This window comes from Meleagris gallopavo, chromosome 1, assembly GCF_000146605.3.
Source record: "Meleagris gallopavo isolate NT-WF06-2002-E0010 breed Aviagen turkey brand Nicholas breeding stock chromosome 1, Turkey_5.1, whole genome shotgun sequence".
Classification (NCBI taxonomy): domain Eukaryota; kingdom Metazoa; phylum Chordata; class Aves; order Galliformes; family Phasianidae; genus Meleagris; species Meleagris gallopavo.
Genome location: NC_015011.2, coordinates 43,524,858 through 43,537,702, shown reverse-complemented (window position 1 = coordinate 43,537,702; position 12,845 = coordinate 43,524,858). Strand labels below are relative to the sequence as shown.

The window sequence follows — 12,845 nt, the reverse complement described above, 5'->3', positions numbered from 1 at the left end:
TTTTCATGGAGATGAGGCAGTTCCTTGTTCTGCTTTTCAGTCTAGGTGTATGGGGCTGCTGAATCATGGCCTGAAACTCTGATTAATCACCTGAGGCGAGCAATGAGTCAGCCACGGGAGCACAGGTGAAGGCGACCCATTTAAGAGCTGACTACCAGTGGGGAAGGATCTCTCTGGAGATCCGCTCTTGCTGGAGTCTGTTTCACGAGCCCAGGATAGGGTGAATGTCTTTCTTTCCTTACTCCAATATAACAGTTACATCAGCCAAGCTCCTGAATATACATATACCATTGGTATATCCATTGATTATACACTAGGTAAACTGAGAAAAATGCTTCTAATTTCAATGAAACTTGCTACAGTAAGCTGCCTTGCATTCTCTACTTGTTATAATTACATGCAGAAATGGAAAGTGGGATTTCAAAGATAAAATTCACATTCTGTTTGTCTCTTTTCTCTCTCCTCAGGTGGAAAGACATGACATGAATACTCTCAGTTTGCCACTTAACATTCGCCGTGGAGGCTCTGACACCAATCTGAACTTTGATGTACCAGATGGAGTCCTAGAGTTTCACAAAGTTAAACTCAGTGCAGATATCTTGAAACAGAAAATCCTCAAGGTTACAGAACAAATCAAAGTTGAACAAACTGCTCGAGATGGAAATGTGGCTGAGTACTTGAAACTGGTAAACAGTGCAGACAAGCAACAGGCTGGACGCATTAAACAAGTCTTTGAGAAAAAGAACCAGAAATCTGCCCACTCCATTGCCCAGCTACAGAAGAAGTTAGAGCAATACCACAAAAAGCTCAAGGATATTGAACAAAATGGATCTTCTAAAAGTACTAAGGATACTTCCAAAGATAATTTGAAAGATATTCAGCATGGAAAGCCTCGTACCTCTGGGCATGGAACAGAGAGCAACAAATCGAGTGTGCCAGGTGTATCCTTGACACCGCCTGTCTTTGTTTTCAGCAAGTCAAGAGAGTTTGCAAATCTGATCCGAAACAAATTTGGTAGTGCTGACAACATCGCTCATCTCAAAAACACCCTGGAGGAATTTCGGCCAGAAACAAGCTCTAGAACCTATGGGGGCAGTGCCACCATTGTTGCCAAACCAAAATACGTTAGCGATGATGAATGCTCAAGTGGGACCTCTGGCTCGGCAGACAGTAATGGAAATAATTCATTTGGTCCTGCAACAGCTGGTGCCCTGGACAGCCAAGGAAAGCTTTCTATGATTTTGGAGGAACTAAGGGAAATCAAGGAAACGCAGTCCCAATTAGCTGATGACATAGAGAATTTAAAAACACAGTTTAAGAGAGACTATGGCTTTATTTCCCAAATGTTACAGGAGGAAAGATATAGGTATTTTCTTTTAATTGTTCTCTCAAAATGAGTTTTATGGACATAGAAATTATTTGAAAAATGTCAAGTGTGTGCTTGTGTGTGTGTGATACTTTTTAGATGTAAAAGGAAAAAATAATTCCAACTGATATCTAGTACTAAAATGTTCCACACCTCCTAATAACTGCCTTACTGAAACTGACAGCTGGCTCACAGCTGTGACATCTTTAGTGCTGAGTACCTTGTGCAAACACTTCTCAGGCACAATGCTATCTAGTGGACACAAGGGCACAGTTTACACAGGTGTGGTGTAATTTTAAGTGCTGAAGCACAACCTCCTTGTGCATTTGTTACTTGTAATTAACTCCTTTGTCACTGTGGGAAGTGAGACGTGTTCTGCAGAGGCTTTGCACCTGCTGTACCTACGTGGCATTTGTGCCAACGGAAGTATTTGCCTGTTTGTGTGCTAAACCAGATCACAAACTGACAAAAAAGGTTTACCTTACTGCTAGTTTAGTTGATTTACCATGTAGAGATGAGCCAGAACGGGCTGTACATGAACTATAGGACTTTACAGCTGTGGTTGAGGGGGGATCCAGGGAAAAGTGTCTTTCCTTTTACTGCTGGTGAGTTGTTAGCTGGCTCAAGCTTACATAAGAAACCATATTTTCTTGTCTTAATGAACAGTGAAAAATATGAAATGTGAATTGGATACTTTACTGGTTTATTGTTATATAATTCACCAATGATACACGGGTATTTGTTCTTTAATATGTGCTGCCAGCAAGGAACACTCACAAAAGGCTTTTGGTTTGTCGAGTAAATGCTTGTGAAGTGTTTCCAATAATGCTACTGATTTCTCTAGGGCTTTCTAATGCCAATTAGATGAATCAATAATACTGAGAAGTTACTTCTAAAAATGTGATTGTTTTCTTGATTTAGCATTACTTGAATAGAAGGCACTAAATTTAGACCTTTTTTCCTGAAAAGATATGAAAGATTGGAAGACCAATTAAATGATCTCACTGATCTTCATCAACATGAGACAGCAAACTTGAAACAAGAGCTAGCCAGCATAGAGGAGAAAGTGGCATATCAGGCGTATGAGCGATCACGAGATGTTCAGGTACTATTTTATGCTTATCAAACTTCTAACATTTTCTGTAAATCTTCTATAGTAAAGCATTTGCATCATTCTACATCCTTATATATAAAATTGCGAGGAAAGACTTAAGTCAATGTTTTCTATTTTAAGGTGAAACTTCAGCACCTTTCAGTTAGTGATACAGTCTCTGCTTGTTACGATAGACCCAGAATTTTACCTGCTGGAATTGAGGATACAATATAGGCAGGCTTGTGGATGAAGAATGGGCAGTGTTCTAATTTCTTGCACCAAAGAAGGAAGGATTTGAGTCTATTGACACTGTCTTAACACAAACCTCTTGCTCAGACTTTCTCTGATATATAGTTGTATTACATGGCAATGTTTATAATAAATTGAGTTTAAAGTGAGATGAGAACTGATAGACTTGTAGATTTGTCATTATAACGTAAGAATTTTAACCTATGGTTACAGCAGGCCCCCCTAGTAAAAGTGGTAGGGTGTGTTCAAACCAATATGTTATAGTCTTGTCTGCCTTCAGTCAAAAACCACTAACATATTCAAGCTTGTCATGAACACTATGTAATTATATACTTCAATATTTATATACGATATAAGCATTGGTATAATGCATAATATTTCTATCTGAAGTCTGAGGAAGTGGTGAATGCCTTACTTTTAGGTTTGCATTCACTGAATGAGGAATGCTCAATGACTCTCATCTTATAGGCTCAGATGGTGAACAAAAACTGTTCTGTACATCCTTGTGCTCACATCGCTAAGCGTAGTGCAGGCAGCAGGTCAGGAGCAGGAAGATTAGCCTCTTTCCTGGTTGATAAGAGAAGACTGAGAACAATCTTCTGTGTACTAATCCCTAGAACTGAGAAAGGAACCTGTCTTTTGTAAATGGCCACGTTTTCTGCTGACTCTGGTGACAGACCGGTCTCACAGTAAGCCATGAGAAAACTGACCCAGTCAAAGAGCTAATAGCTCTGCATACGGTGTGTTTGTTTTTTTTTTTTTATATTGGAATTATTGGATTGAATCAATTTACTGTGAGATCAGGAGAACACTCCTTCCAGCCCAAAGAAAATGACTGGAGTTTGAGACTGGGATGGAAGTAGGGATGCTGGAGCATACTTTATTCCTTCTGTGAAGTGTTAAAAGGTTACACCAAGTTGATCCATCTCATGAAACAAGCCTTACACTGTGTCATATGATGGTGCCCAAGTCACAACTCAAGCAAAAAGTGGCATTTAGGCAAGTTAGTGAAGCAGCTGGATGTGTTTACGTGAGAAGATTTGTGTGTGGGTGACTGATTCAGCAGCCTCAAAAGACTCAAAGACCATTTTTAGTCCACTCCCAAGCAGAAGAGCAAGGTCTACTTTCTTTAGAACAAATTGTGAAGTGGAATATATCATGAGAGAGAATGCTGGACAGGCATCACTACAGATGTTTCCACTGCATGTTGTTCACTTGAGGTGCGGATGAATGAGCCCTAACACTGTGACAGAGTGAGGAATCAGTAAGATGCTGAGAACTCAGGCCTAACCCTGTACAGTTGGTGGCTTTGACAAAAGTATTGTACACCAGAGAGGTGGCCTAAGTCAAATGTTGTGCAGTAATTTAATTAGTATCAGAGCAAGTCATTACTACTGTAATGTTTTCTATAGTCTATGCAAAGAAACTAACTTTGACACTGTTTTAATGCAGTGTCAGTTGCCGTGGCAACAACTTTCCCAGTATTTTGTCTCATCAGTAAATACAGGGCGCGTTATCGTGAACACTAGAGCTATGATAATTTTTCTCAAGCATGAAAAATGGAAATGCTATATTTTGGACAGTGTTGTCAGACTTAATTATACCTGAATAAGCAGTGATACATAAAAGTAGATAAATGTGTGTTTACTTTTAAATGAGTGTTTCATTCAAGTTTTAGCTGTCTGTTATAAATGACACTTTCTAATCTAGATGATGGATGATCCTGCTGCTAAAATAAGAAGTGGTGTGTGGAATAGAGCTGCCCTGATTCTTGTTTTTCTATCTCTAGGAAGCCTTGGAATCGTGCCAGACCCGAGTTTCAAAGCTGGAGCTCCATCAGCAGGAACAGCAAGCACAGCAAACTGAAACGGTTAATGCCAAAGTGCTCCTGGGGAAATGTATAAATGTTATCTTGGCCTTCATGACTGTCATCTTAGTGTGCGTTTCTACTATTGCAAAGTTCATTGCTCCTATGATGAAGAGCCGTTTTCATATCATCTGCACTTTCTTCGCAGTGACACTGCTGGCAATATTTTGTAAAAACTGGGATCATATCATTTGTGCCATAGAAAGGATGATTATACCAAGATGAAGCTGCTGGTCTAGCTGTTGTTTTTTCTCTTCCTCTCTGTTTTTAAGTGCTGTGCGTTTACAGTTTGTTTTTTTTTTTTGTCAGTTTAAATGTGCAGACTGAATGAAGAAGCCTACAAAGACTCCTGGACTGTAAGGTGTATATATGTAAATGTGTACTTGTTGGCAGTCTGTAGACTGTTCAATCAGATTGTGTCAAACTGGCCATGTCTGTGATAAGCCGTTATCTTGTGTCAGTCTTCTGCCTTAATCCAGCCAGTTGTCCACTCTACAAGCCTGTGACCACAGAAGATGGTGGGATGCTCTGGGAGGGATCCAAGCCACTGCAAGTGTGAGGTGTTCTTTTCACTGGACTGGAGTGCAAGGAGTGTGATCACAAGGAAGCACATCAGAGTGTATCAGCCCTTTTAGATAAATCATTTTCTCTCTGAATCCAGCTACCAAGATAAGCCAAACTATACAGTATTAATAATTCTGTTTTCTAAATGAGTAGTGAAACATGGAGTTTCCAGTTTTCAGGACCAGCAAAACCTGTGATGCTTCTGCTAGCGACTCTTTGCACAAAGAGTTTATTGTTCAAAAATTAGACTGCTGATGACTAGTGACCACAATTAGCAGTTGTTCTGTTGTCCCTTATCACGCTCAAGAAAAACACGAGTGTGGCACAAAGCTTCCAAAGATGAAGAATTGAATTAAATAAGATCTCCAGGCCATTTCATAAAGGAATGAGGGAGCAAGTGTAACTCATGGGTGTGTTTCCATGCAGAGAAAAGTGCACACTTGCCTCAAGCACTGAGAAAGGCAACATTTAGATTAGCCTTTGCTAGCACTGAATTCTTGAGGTTTCTTAGCTGAATGCAGAGCAGATATATACTGGGACTCTGGCTACAGTGGATTTTTTTTTCCCTTATGTCAGATTAAACAGTGCAGAAGAAGCATGAGGGAACTGATCCTTAGGGGAGCAGGGAGTTGAACTTCTGTAAATAGACAAACACTGTGCAGACTCTCTTAACAGACATTCCTGAAAATAATGTATTATCATACAGTGCCATATTAGGAGACAGGGTTGGGTTTGTTTTCTTACTAGAGATTATTTTGTTTAGGACCTGCAGGAAAAAAATCCCCAAAATCCTCTGCTTGGCTCTCAGCCATCGTGTAGAACAAGTTCTTTAATAAAAAAATAAAATTAAAAAAAAACAACAACAACAGAATGCTCCTCTGCTCTGTATTAAATGGGGGGAAAAATGTCACTAGTTATTTGATGTTCAGTGTTACTTACTTTTAAATTAACTGTCATTACGATTTCTTTTTCAGTTGTGGTATTTATTGTGCTGTCTTTTACAGAAGGGGGTCGAAAGGGAACTACTTGGTGAGTGGGTGCAGAATTTCTACACCACAATGGTTGGTGTGGAAATTCAGAAATCATTATTCTCAGGAACAGGGAGGCAATGGAAGAGCTTTGACACTTCATGACTGCTGGATTATCAGTGAATACAGTTACCTTTTTGTGGCTTCGGGGACTGAAGAAAGGACAGAATTAAGTGCATGAGTAATGATATGACTTGGCATTAAAAAAAAAAAAAAGCACTATAAAGGTCATTAAGAAATTCTTTGTATGTATAACAGCTCAAGGAAGATGGTACCTGGTCTGCAGGCACTGGTAGCGGATCAGATCAGGCACACCCATGTTCATAACCAGCCCTATCCAATCTTCTGAAGAAGGTGGAGTGGAAAGCAGAAGTCCTGCTGCAAGTGGCATCGCATCATAAAGCCCAGATGTACCAATGGCCTCTGCTGTGGCTGGAAAAATTATTAGATAGATACATTCTTCCTTTTTTTTTTTTTTCCTCTTTGCTTTTACCTCTGTATTCCCTGAAGAGGAGCATGACAACTGTGTTATGCATAAACCTTCTTTGCCTTAATTGCTGCACATGCTCCTGCTGCTGCTTGGTGCAGGAAGGCCTTTCTTCCCACTCCTATTAACTTGTTTTGGCACTGTGCACAGCAGCAAGCCTGCAGCCCCCCTTCCAAGTATCTGCTCTTGGCCTCCTTTCTCAGCCAGCTGATTAACTGAGATTGCCTCCACTGATACAGCTCATAAACTTATCTTCACAGGGAAGTCTGTTTACAATTCTAAAAAGATTAAAAAGAGGGGAAAAAAATGTTGCTCTTTTCTGGCCCTTACATCACAGGAGAGGATTTCCCTTGGTTTCTTTTTAAGCCCTTTTGATGTACGTGAGACTTCTTTGGTCTTTTCTACTCTTTCAATATAATTCGTTCCCATCTTCATTTTTAAAAAGGCATATAGTATATTTTTAATTTGTACTTCTCATTTCTTTAGATAATGCACGTGCTTCTAGTCAGAGCCCATTGCTTTTTGAAGCCATCTGCTAAATTACAAATAATCCCTATGACTTTTTGTTCTCGTTTCTCCAGACCACAAGCATCTCCATTTGTTTAAAAACAAACAAACAAAAACAAACCAAAACCCAACAACAACAAAAACATGAAAATCCTTGACATCATCCTCAGAAATGCATGACTCTTGATGGTGCTCTTTTGCCTTCCTTATTATAATCTGCCTTCTGCTTGGGCTGCTCAAGAAACCACTGTCCAGCATTTTGTTGTATGGACATGCAGAAGAAAGGGATACTATGCATAGTTAATTTTACTTAAAAACTCCTTTGCCTGATGCACACGATTAGATGTTTCAACAGATGAAACTCCCCGTGCTGGTATATGTAGTTAAAAATGAAACATCAGGTAGTCGTCACGTCTTGCAACAAAGGCAGTTGGTACATCCTGAGGATGCAAAGGTTTTCTGCTCCAAGGTCATCCCGTTACAACACTGGAAGATGTCCTCTGTGCAAAATGAAGGTAGAACATAAAATCAATAGGCCTATGAAAGACTGCTCGCTATCCTGATAAATGTCTGCAGCCAAATTGGAAGCAGAAGGGCCTTGCATTTCCGTATTAGCTTCTATCTGACAGAGGATGCAGAAAAAGCTGTAAGCTCTGAGTAATGTTACTTACACAAATTAAACAACCCTAATGGATAAATGGGCACAGCATTTCTCTGGGTTATTTCCCTGCTGTATTTAAATTGCTGGGCCGTGTGACATACATCAAGAAATTAAGCAAGATGTGAAGGGCAAAAGACAGGCTGCAGTGTGAGGAGCTCTGCCAAGCTTGTTTCCACCTGAAAGGGAGGCCTCTCCTCCTGCCTTCACCTGTTTCTTACCTCGTGCTGACGTTGGTGTGTGTTGCAGAGAGAACCTTGTTTAACTTCTCAATCAACTGACCGTGTTCTGTCAGGACAGTGTGAGCTTTTCTGTTCTACAACACATTAAATGTCATTCTTAGTATACTTACTGCACTTACTCATCTTGAGTCTCCATTACACTCCCACTCTATAAAAAATTGCCAGTGTCTTTTCTGCCTGATGCTGCCTGGTAGTCAATTATTTCACTTCCATCTGATGTTGTTCTCTAAATGAATTGTCCTTCAGTTAATTTTTAATTCCTGTCCTTATAGTTTAATTTCAAAACACCTGTGTTCTGCAGTGTCTCTGCTGCAGGACCACTGCACATGGACCTGTTACCTGCTGCATATGAAGGATCTTTAAAAGCCAGTGTTTTCCTTTGAACAAAACCACAAATGTTTATCTGGGGACTAGAAATAGAATAGGTGAAGCCAACTTGCTGAAGCAAAGATACAATGACTGGAAGTTAAAGCGAGGCAAATCCAGCATAAACATAGTTTAGTGATCGTTAAGAGTTATGAGCTAATTGTTAGCTACAGAATAACTCAGACAAGAACTCAAATATTTTAAGCTCAAGTTGAATGGTGTTGTTCAAGGAGGAATCAGTGCAGGCTTATGCTTGATCCAAAGTCAACTACATAAACAGAAGTAGTGCTTTCTGGAATTAAAATTGATGAATAAGAGATAATTTGGGAAAACAAAACAAAACATAAGCTTGTGGTTCATTTAGCTGGTATGGGATTTTGGAAGCCAAGCCCAGCTCTACTGTGATACGGATATATTAATTCTGGATTCAATGGTGCAGCAGAAGGTAAACACAGATTAACGTAATTAAACATTTTAATTCGGATAACAGAATTTAATCACTTCTGAAAGTCCAGCTAGAAACTGCAATTGGGCAAGTTTACTCTCCTCTTTTTTAATCAAGCAAATATCTGTCAATTGTCTGGGTTTTTTTGTGTTTTTATTTTTTATTCTTTTACTGTCATGCCAAAATTTGGCCTTTAATTAATTATATTGCTCCTATTTAAAAGGCAGTAGGATAAGAGCCTTGTTTTCAAATAAAGTTTGAATGGTCTCTGATGCTGGATAGAATCCAGGAGAAAGAATCAGACCATTTCACATTACAGCAATGAAAGACTAGGAAAATTCTAATATTAGTTAATGGAATTGTATATTGTCCAAAAAAAAATAAATGCTGCTGTTTGTAAAGACTGCATGAGGACTGTCAAATGATCTTGTACAGCTGATTTGCTTTATGTGTAGCATATGAAATTACACTGTTGTTGGAAAGTTCTGCACAAAGCCAGTTTCCTTTCCTTTTTTTCTTTCCTTCCCCACCACTCCCCAAGAAAGCTAGGCCTGTTAATCTTAACCTGTAGCAGAAACTGTTTTAATTGACTAGAGTTAATTGTCTCAATGTGCAATCTCCAATGTTTCTCATCGCATATACATTTTGTGCACCACAGTGGAAAGATGCAAGTATAAAAACGTAATTTTTGTACATTTTGTTGTGTAGTCATGACTGCCTCTAAGGTGCCATTGACTTTTTTTTTTAATAAAACATATTTACATTTATTTGATGATGGAAGTTGTCTCTTAAACTTACTGTCTGATCATTCCAACCCATATTGGTTTCTCTTTGTCAGCAGCAGTGCTATTGAAGTGAAAGAAAGCTTTAAAGTACTGAAGAATCTGAGCATTGTGCTCTTTTGCAGTTCCGATGTAAATACATCGGAATGTAAGTTGTATTTACATCAAGATATCATCCTGCTATTCTCAGAGCTTGCGTGAACCTGTTCTGCAAACATGATGTTACTGTGCCATGCAGCTGGACTAACTTTAGATTACTTTTTCAGAAAACAGAATTTGAAACCAAAGCCAAATTTTTTCGCTGTTGTCGGAAATCTTGGTTACGTGCCACAAAATCTAATATATGATGTGCCTAATAGCAAACGTCACTGACATGAAGCAAAGCATTTATATTTCCTTTTCACAAAGTAGAGCTTCTGTCATCTGGCACTGGCAGCCAGTAGCAGTGATTTTATTTTTACACCATGAATGGAGAAGGAACAGTGCAGTAACAGCGTTTTGCTTTGGGCTCATGCTGTACTTCCTATATCTCCCTATTCCTCCCATTCGGTTGCTCCTAGGTCACCTGCAGACTGGTCTTGTCATGCCGAGTCTCACACAGATGCCTGGAACTCAACTTCTATATTAAAACTAACTCAATTCACAAACAGCAGGGTCTGCCCCAGCTGCTAATAACTTCTGCCCTTTTCTGAGATGAGATGAACACCCCCTGCTAACACACCAACAAACTAGACATAAAAACAGCGTCTCACTCATCATCTTTCTGAGCTGCTTGTTTCTTAGGTTTTAAAGAATGCATAGCACACTCTGACCAGTGTTTTCACAGAATCACAGAATATCCTGAGTTGGAAGGGGCCCACAAGAACAACTGAGTCCAACTCTGGACTCCATGTAGGACCACCCAAAATCAAACCCTATGTCTGAGAGTGTTGTCCAAAGACTCCTTGAAATGCAGGAGCTTGGGGTCACGGCTACTGCCCTGGGGATCTTGTGCCAGTGCCCATCACCTGCCGGTGAAGAACCTCTTCCAAACCCCCAACCTGACCATAACCTGACACAGCTCCATGCCATTCCCTTGGGCTCAGAGAGCAGAGCTCAGCACTGCTCCTCCACTCCCTGCAAGGAGCTGCAGCCGCCATGAGGCCTCCCCTCAGCTCCTCTGCTCTGGGCTGAGCAAACCAGAGCCCTCAGCTGCTCCTCATACCCCTCGCCCTCAGATTCTTCACCATCTTTGTAGCCTCCTTTGGACGTTCTCTAATAGTTTTATGCCCTTCTGATACCATGATGCCCACACCTGCAGCCAGTGCTTGAGGTGAGGTCACACAGCACAGAGCAGAACAGGACAAACCCTTCCCTTGACAGCTGGCAGTGCTAGGCCTGATGCACCCAGAATTCTAGCTGCCACAGTACACAGATCCCTTCCCATGGAGTTGCACTCCAGCTCCTCATCCCCCAGTCTGTACCCCAGATGAGCCAGAGCTGCCCCATCCCAGGTGCAAAATTCAGCACTTACTCTTCTTCATGCAGATGGGGGCCACCCTTCAATTTGTCAAGATCTTGCAAAGCCTCTCTGCCCGCAAGGGAGTCAACACTCCTCACAATTTAGCATCATCTACAAATTTATTTAATATAACTTTCAGATCTTTATTGGAGTAATTGATGAAAACATTAAAGAGAACTGGATCAAAAATGGAGCGCTGTGGAATCCCCTTAGTGCCAACTAGGGCAACTCTCAGGCCATAGTCTCCCCTTGCCCGACACAGCCATGTTTTGGGTCTCATGGGACATTCTTAGGGTCACACTGCCATGGCTTGGTCACAAGCCACCTCCCGATAAATACAACCACTATAAATAAACCACTGTCAGAGCAGCGACTCTGACAACAGAACACCAGTCTCTAACCAACTTGTGCAGTTATCTGACACAAGGAACAATTTAAAGTCCCTTCCCACCCAGTGCAGGACTCTGTGGAGGAGGACAGATCCTCCTCCACCAAAGAAGTTTCTGCTTCAGGAGAGCAGCAGCGAACCAGAGCCAATGGATGTTGATGCACCTGATGGTGACGCTGAGCCCTTGGAGGTTGGCCTACCAATGGAAGTGGATTCACCTCCACCAGGACTGGGCAAGCACTATATCATCACGCTTGCCTGGAGACGATGCTTGATAAAGGAGGAGCTTACATTTGAAGCAGTCGTGAGCGCTTGCATGATCGTTCACATGAAGTCCTATCCATCTACTACATGTATGTAAATTAGGAAAAACTATCTTAGTGTGGCTAGAACTGAGCCAATTGAATGGGAATGGAAATGCAGTCAGATCTGAAGCCTGTAACATACAAGTACAGTATGCTCAGATGTGAAGTCTCCCAGGAGACCAATAAATTCCACCTGCAGTTTTTCTCTGATGAGTACAATTTTAGTAATTTAGCACTAATCTGGAAAACATCCCTTTCTGTCATAGCTGTAGAGGGGAAGGAAGCAGATGATCAGCACTGTATAAGTGAGATATAGCCTATGTACATGCTAATAGAACACCAGAGATGCCTGCGCGCTCAGCAGTCCTGTACAACACATCTGACTGAGTAATGGTTTCATAAGCTGCCTCACAGTTTCTATTTATTATGGTCTTATGTGCTAGCATATACTCTGTGCTACTGCATGCTAAAAATTATATTCTAGTCCTAATGAGCTCCACGGTAAAAAGGGCTCTGCTTAAGCAGGACAGACTCTTATCACAGCGCTATGGCATTTAAAAGTGATTTCATCTTCTGGTTTTGCAAGGCCAAAGGTATTATTTTTTCAGGCAGCTTACACCAAACAAGGTACAGCTGTCCAACACCGATGCCATGCTGCTCAGTTATAGATACCTCTGCTGTTGTAGTGACAATGCCATTCACATGCTGCCAGCAGTACCCGCAAGCAAATGCCTGTAAGAGATCTCTACTTTGACACAAGCTTTCCCACTGCTGATACCAGCTGGTTGCCTAGAAAACAGCTATCGTTGTCGGGAATCTTCTGGCTGTAACCCTCTTTAGACACAGCTAAATGAAGTACGGAGTTCATTCGCCTCGCAGCACAGAACCGGGCAGCAGTGTCGCAGTGTCGCAGTGCCGCAGATACCGCTGAGCGCAGACCGCAAGCCCGCCACACCGCTGCCGCCCGTCCCGCAGCGCCGCGGGGGCGTTACCGCCC

The 12,845-nt window shown here is 41.2% G+C and overlaps 1 protein-coding gene and 1 long non-coding RNA gene across 7 annotated transcripts in view; one reads left to right on the top strand and one right to left on the bottom strand.

Moving 5' to 3' along the window:
* Window positions 1-987, bottom strand: part of LOC109366683 — a 5,346-nt gene extending 4,359 nt beyond the window's left edge. Inside the window, exon 1 of the long non-coding RNA XR_002113183.1 lies at window positions 899-987. This is a non-coding gene — a long non-coding RNA (uncharacterized LOC109366683). The remainder of the gene's footprint in view (window positions 1-898) is intronic.
* Window positions 1-9,253, top strand: part of TMCC3 (transmembrane and coiled-coil domain family 3) — a 67,668-nt gene extending 58,415 nt beyond the window's left edge. For all 6 annotated transcript variants that reach the window (XM_010709226.3, XM_010709219.3, XM_010709213.3 and 3 more), the window contains 3 exons: window positions 468-1,366; window positions 2,336-2,471; window positions 4,498-9,253. In XM_010709226.3, the coding sequence (XP_010707528.1) occupies window positions 483-1,366; window positions 2,336-2,471; window positions 4,498-4,800 (1,323 nt within the window). In that variant the 5' untranslated portion in view covers window positions 468-482 and the 3' untranslated portion in view covers window positions 4,801-9,253. The remainder of the gene's footprint in view (window positions 1-467; window positions 1,367-2,335; window positions 2,472-4,497) is intronic.
* The last annotated feature ends 3,592 nt before the right edge of the window (window positions 9,254-12,845 follow it).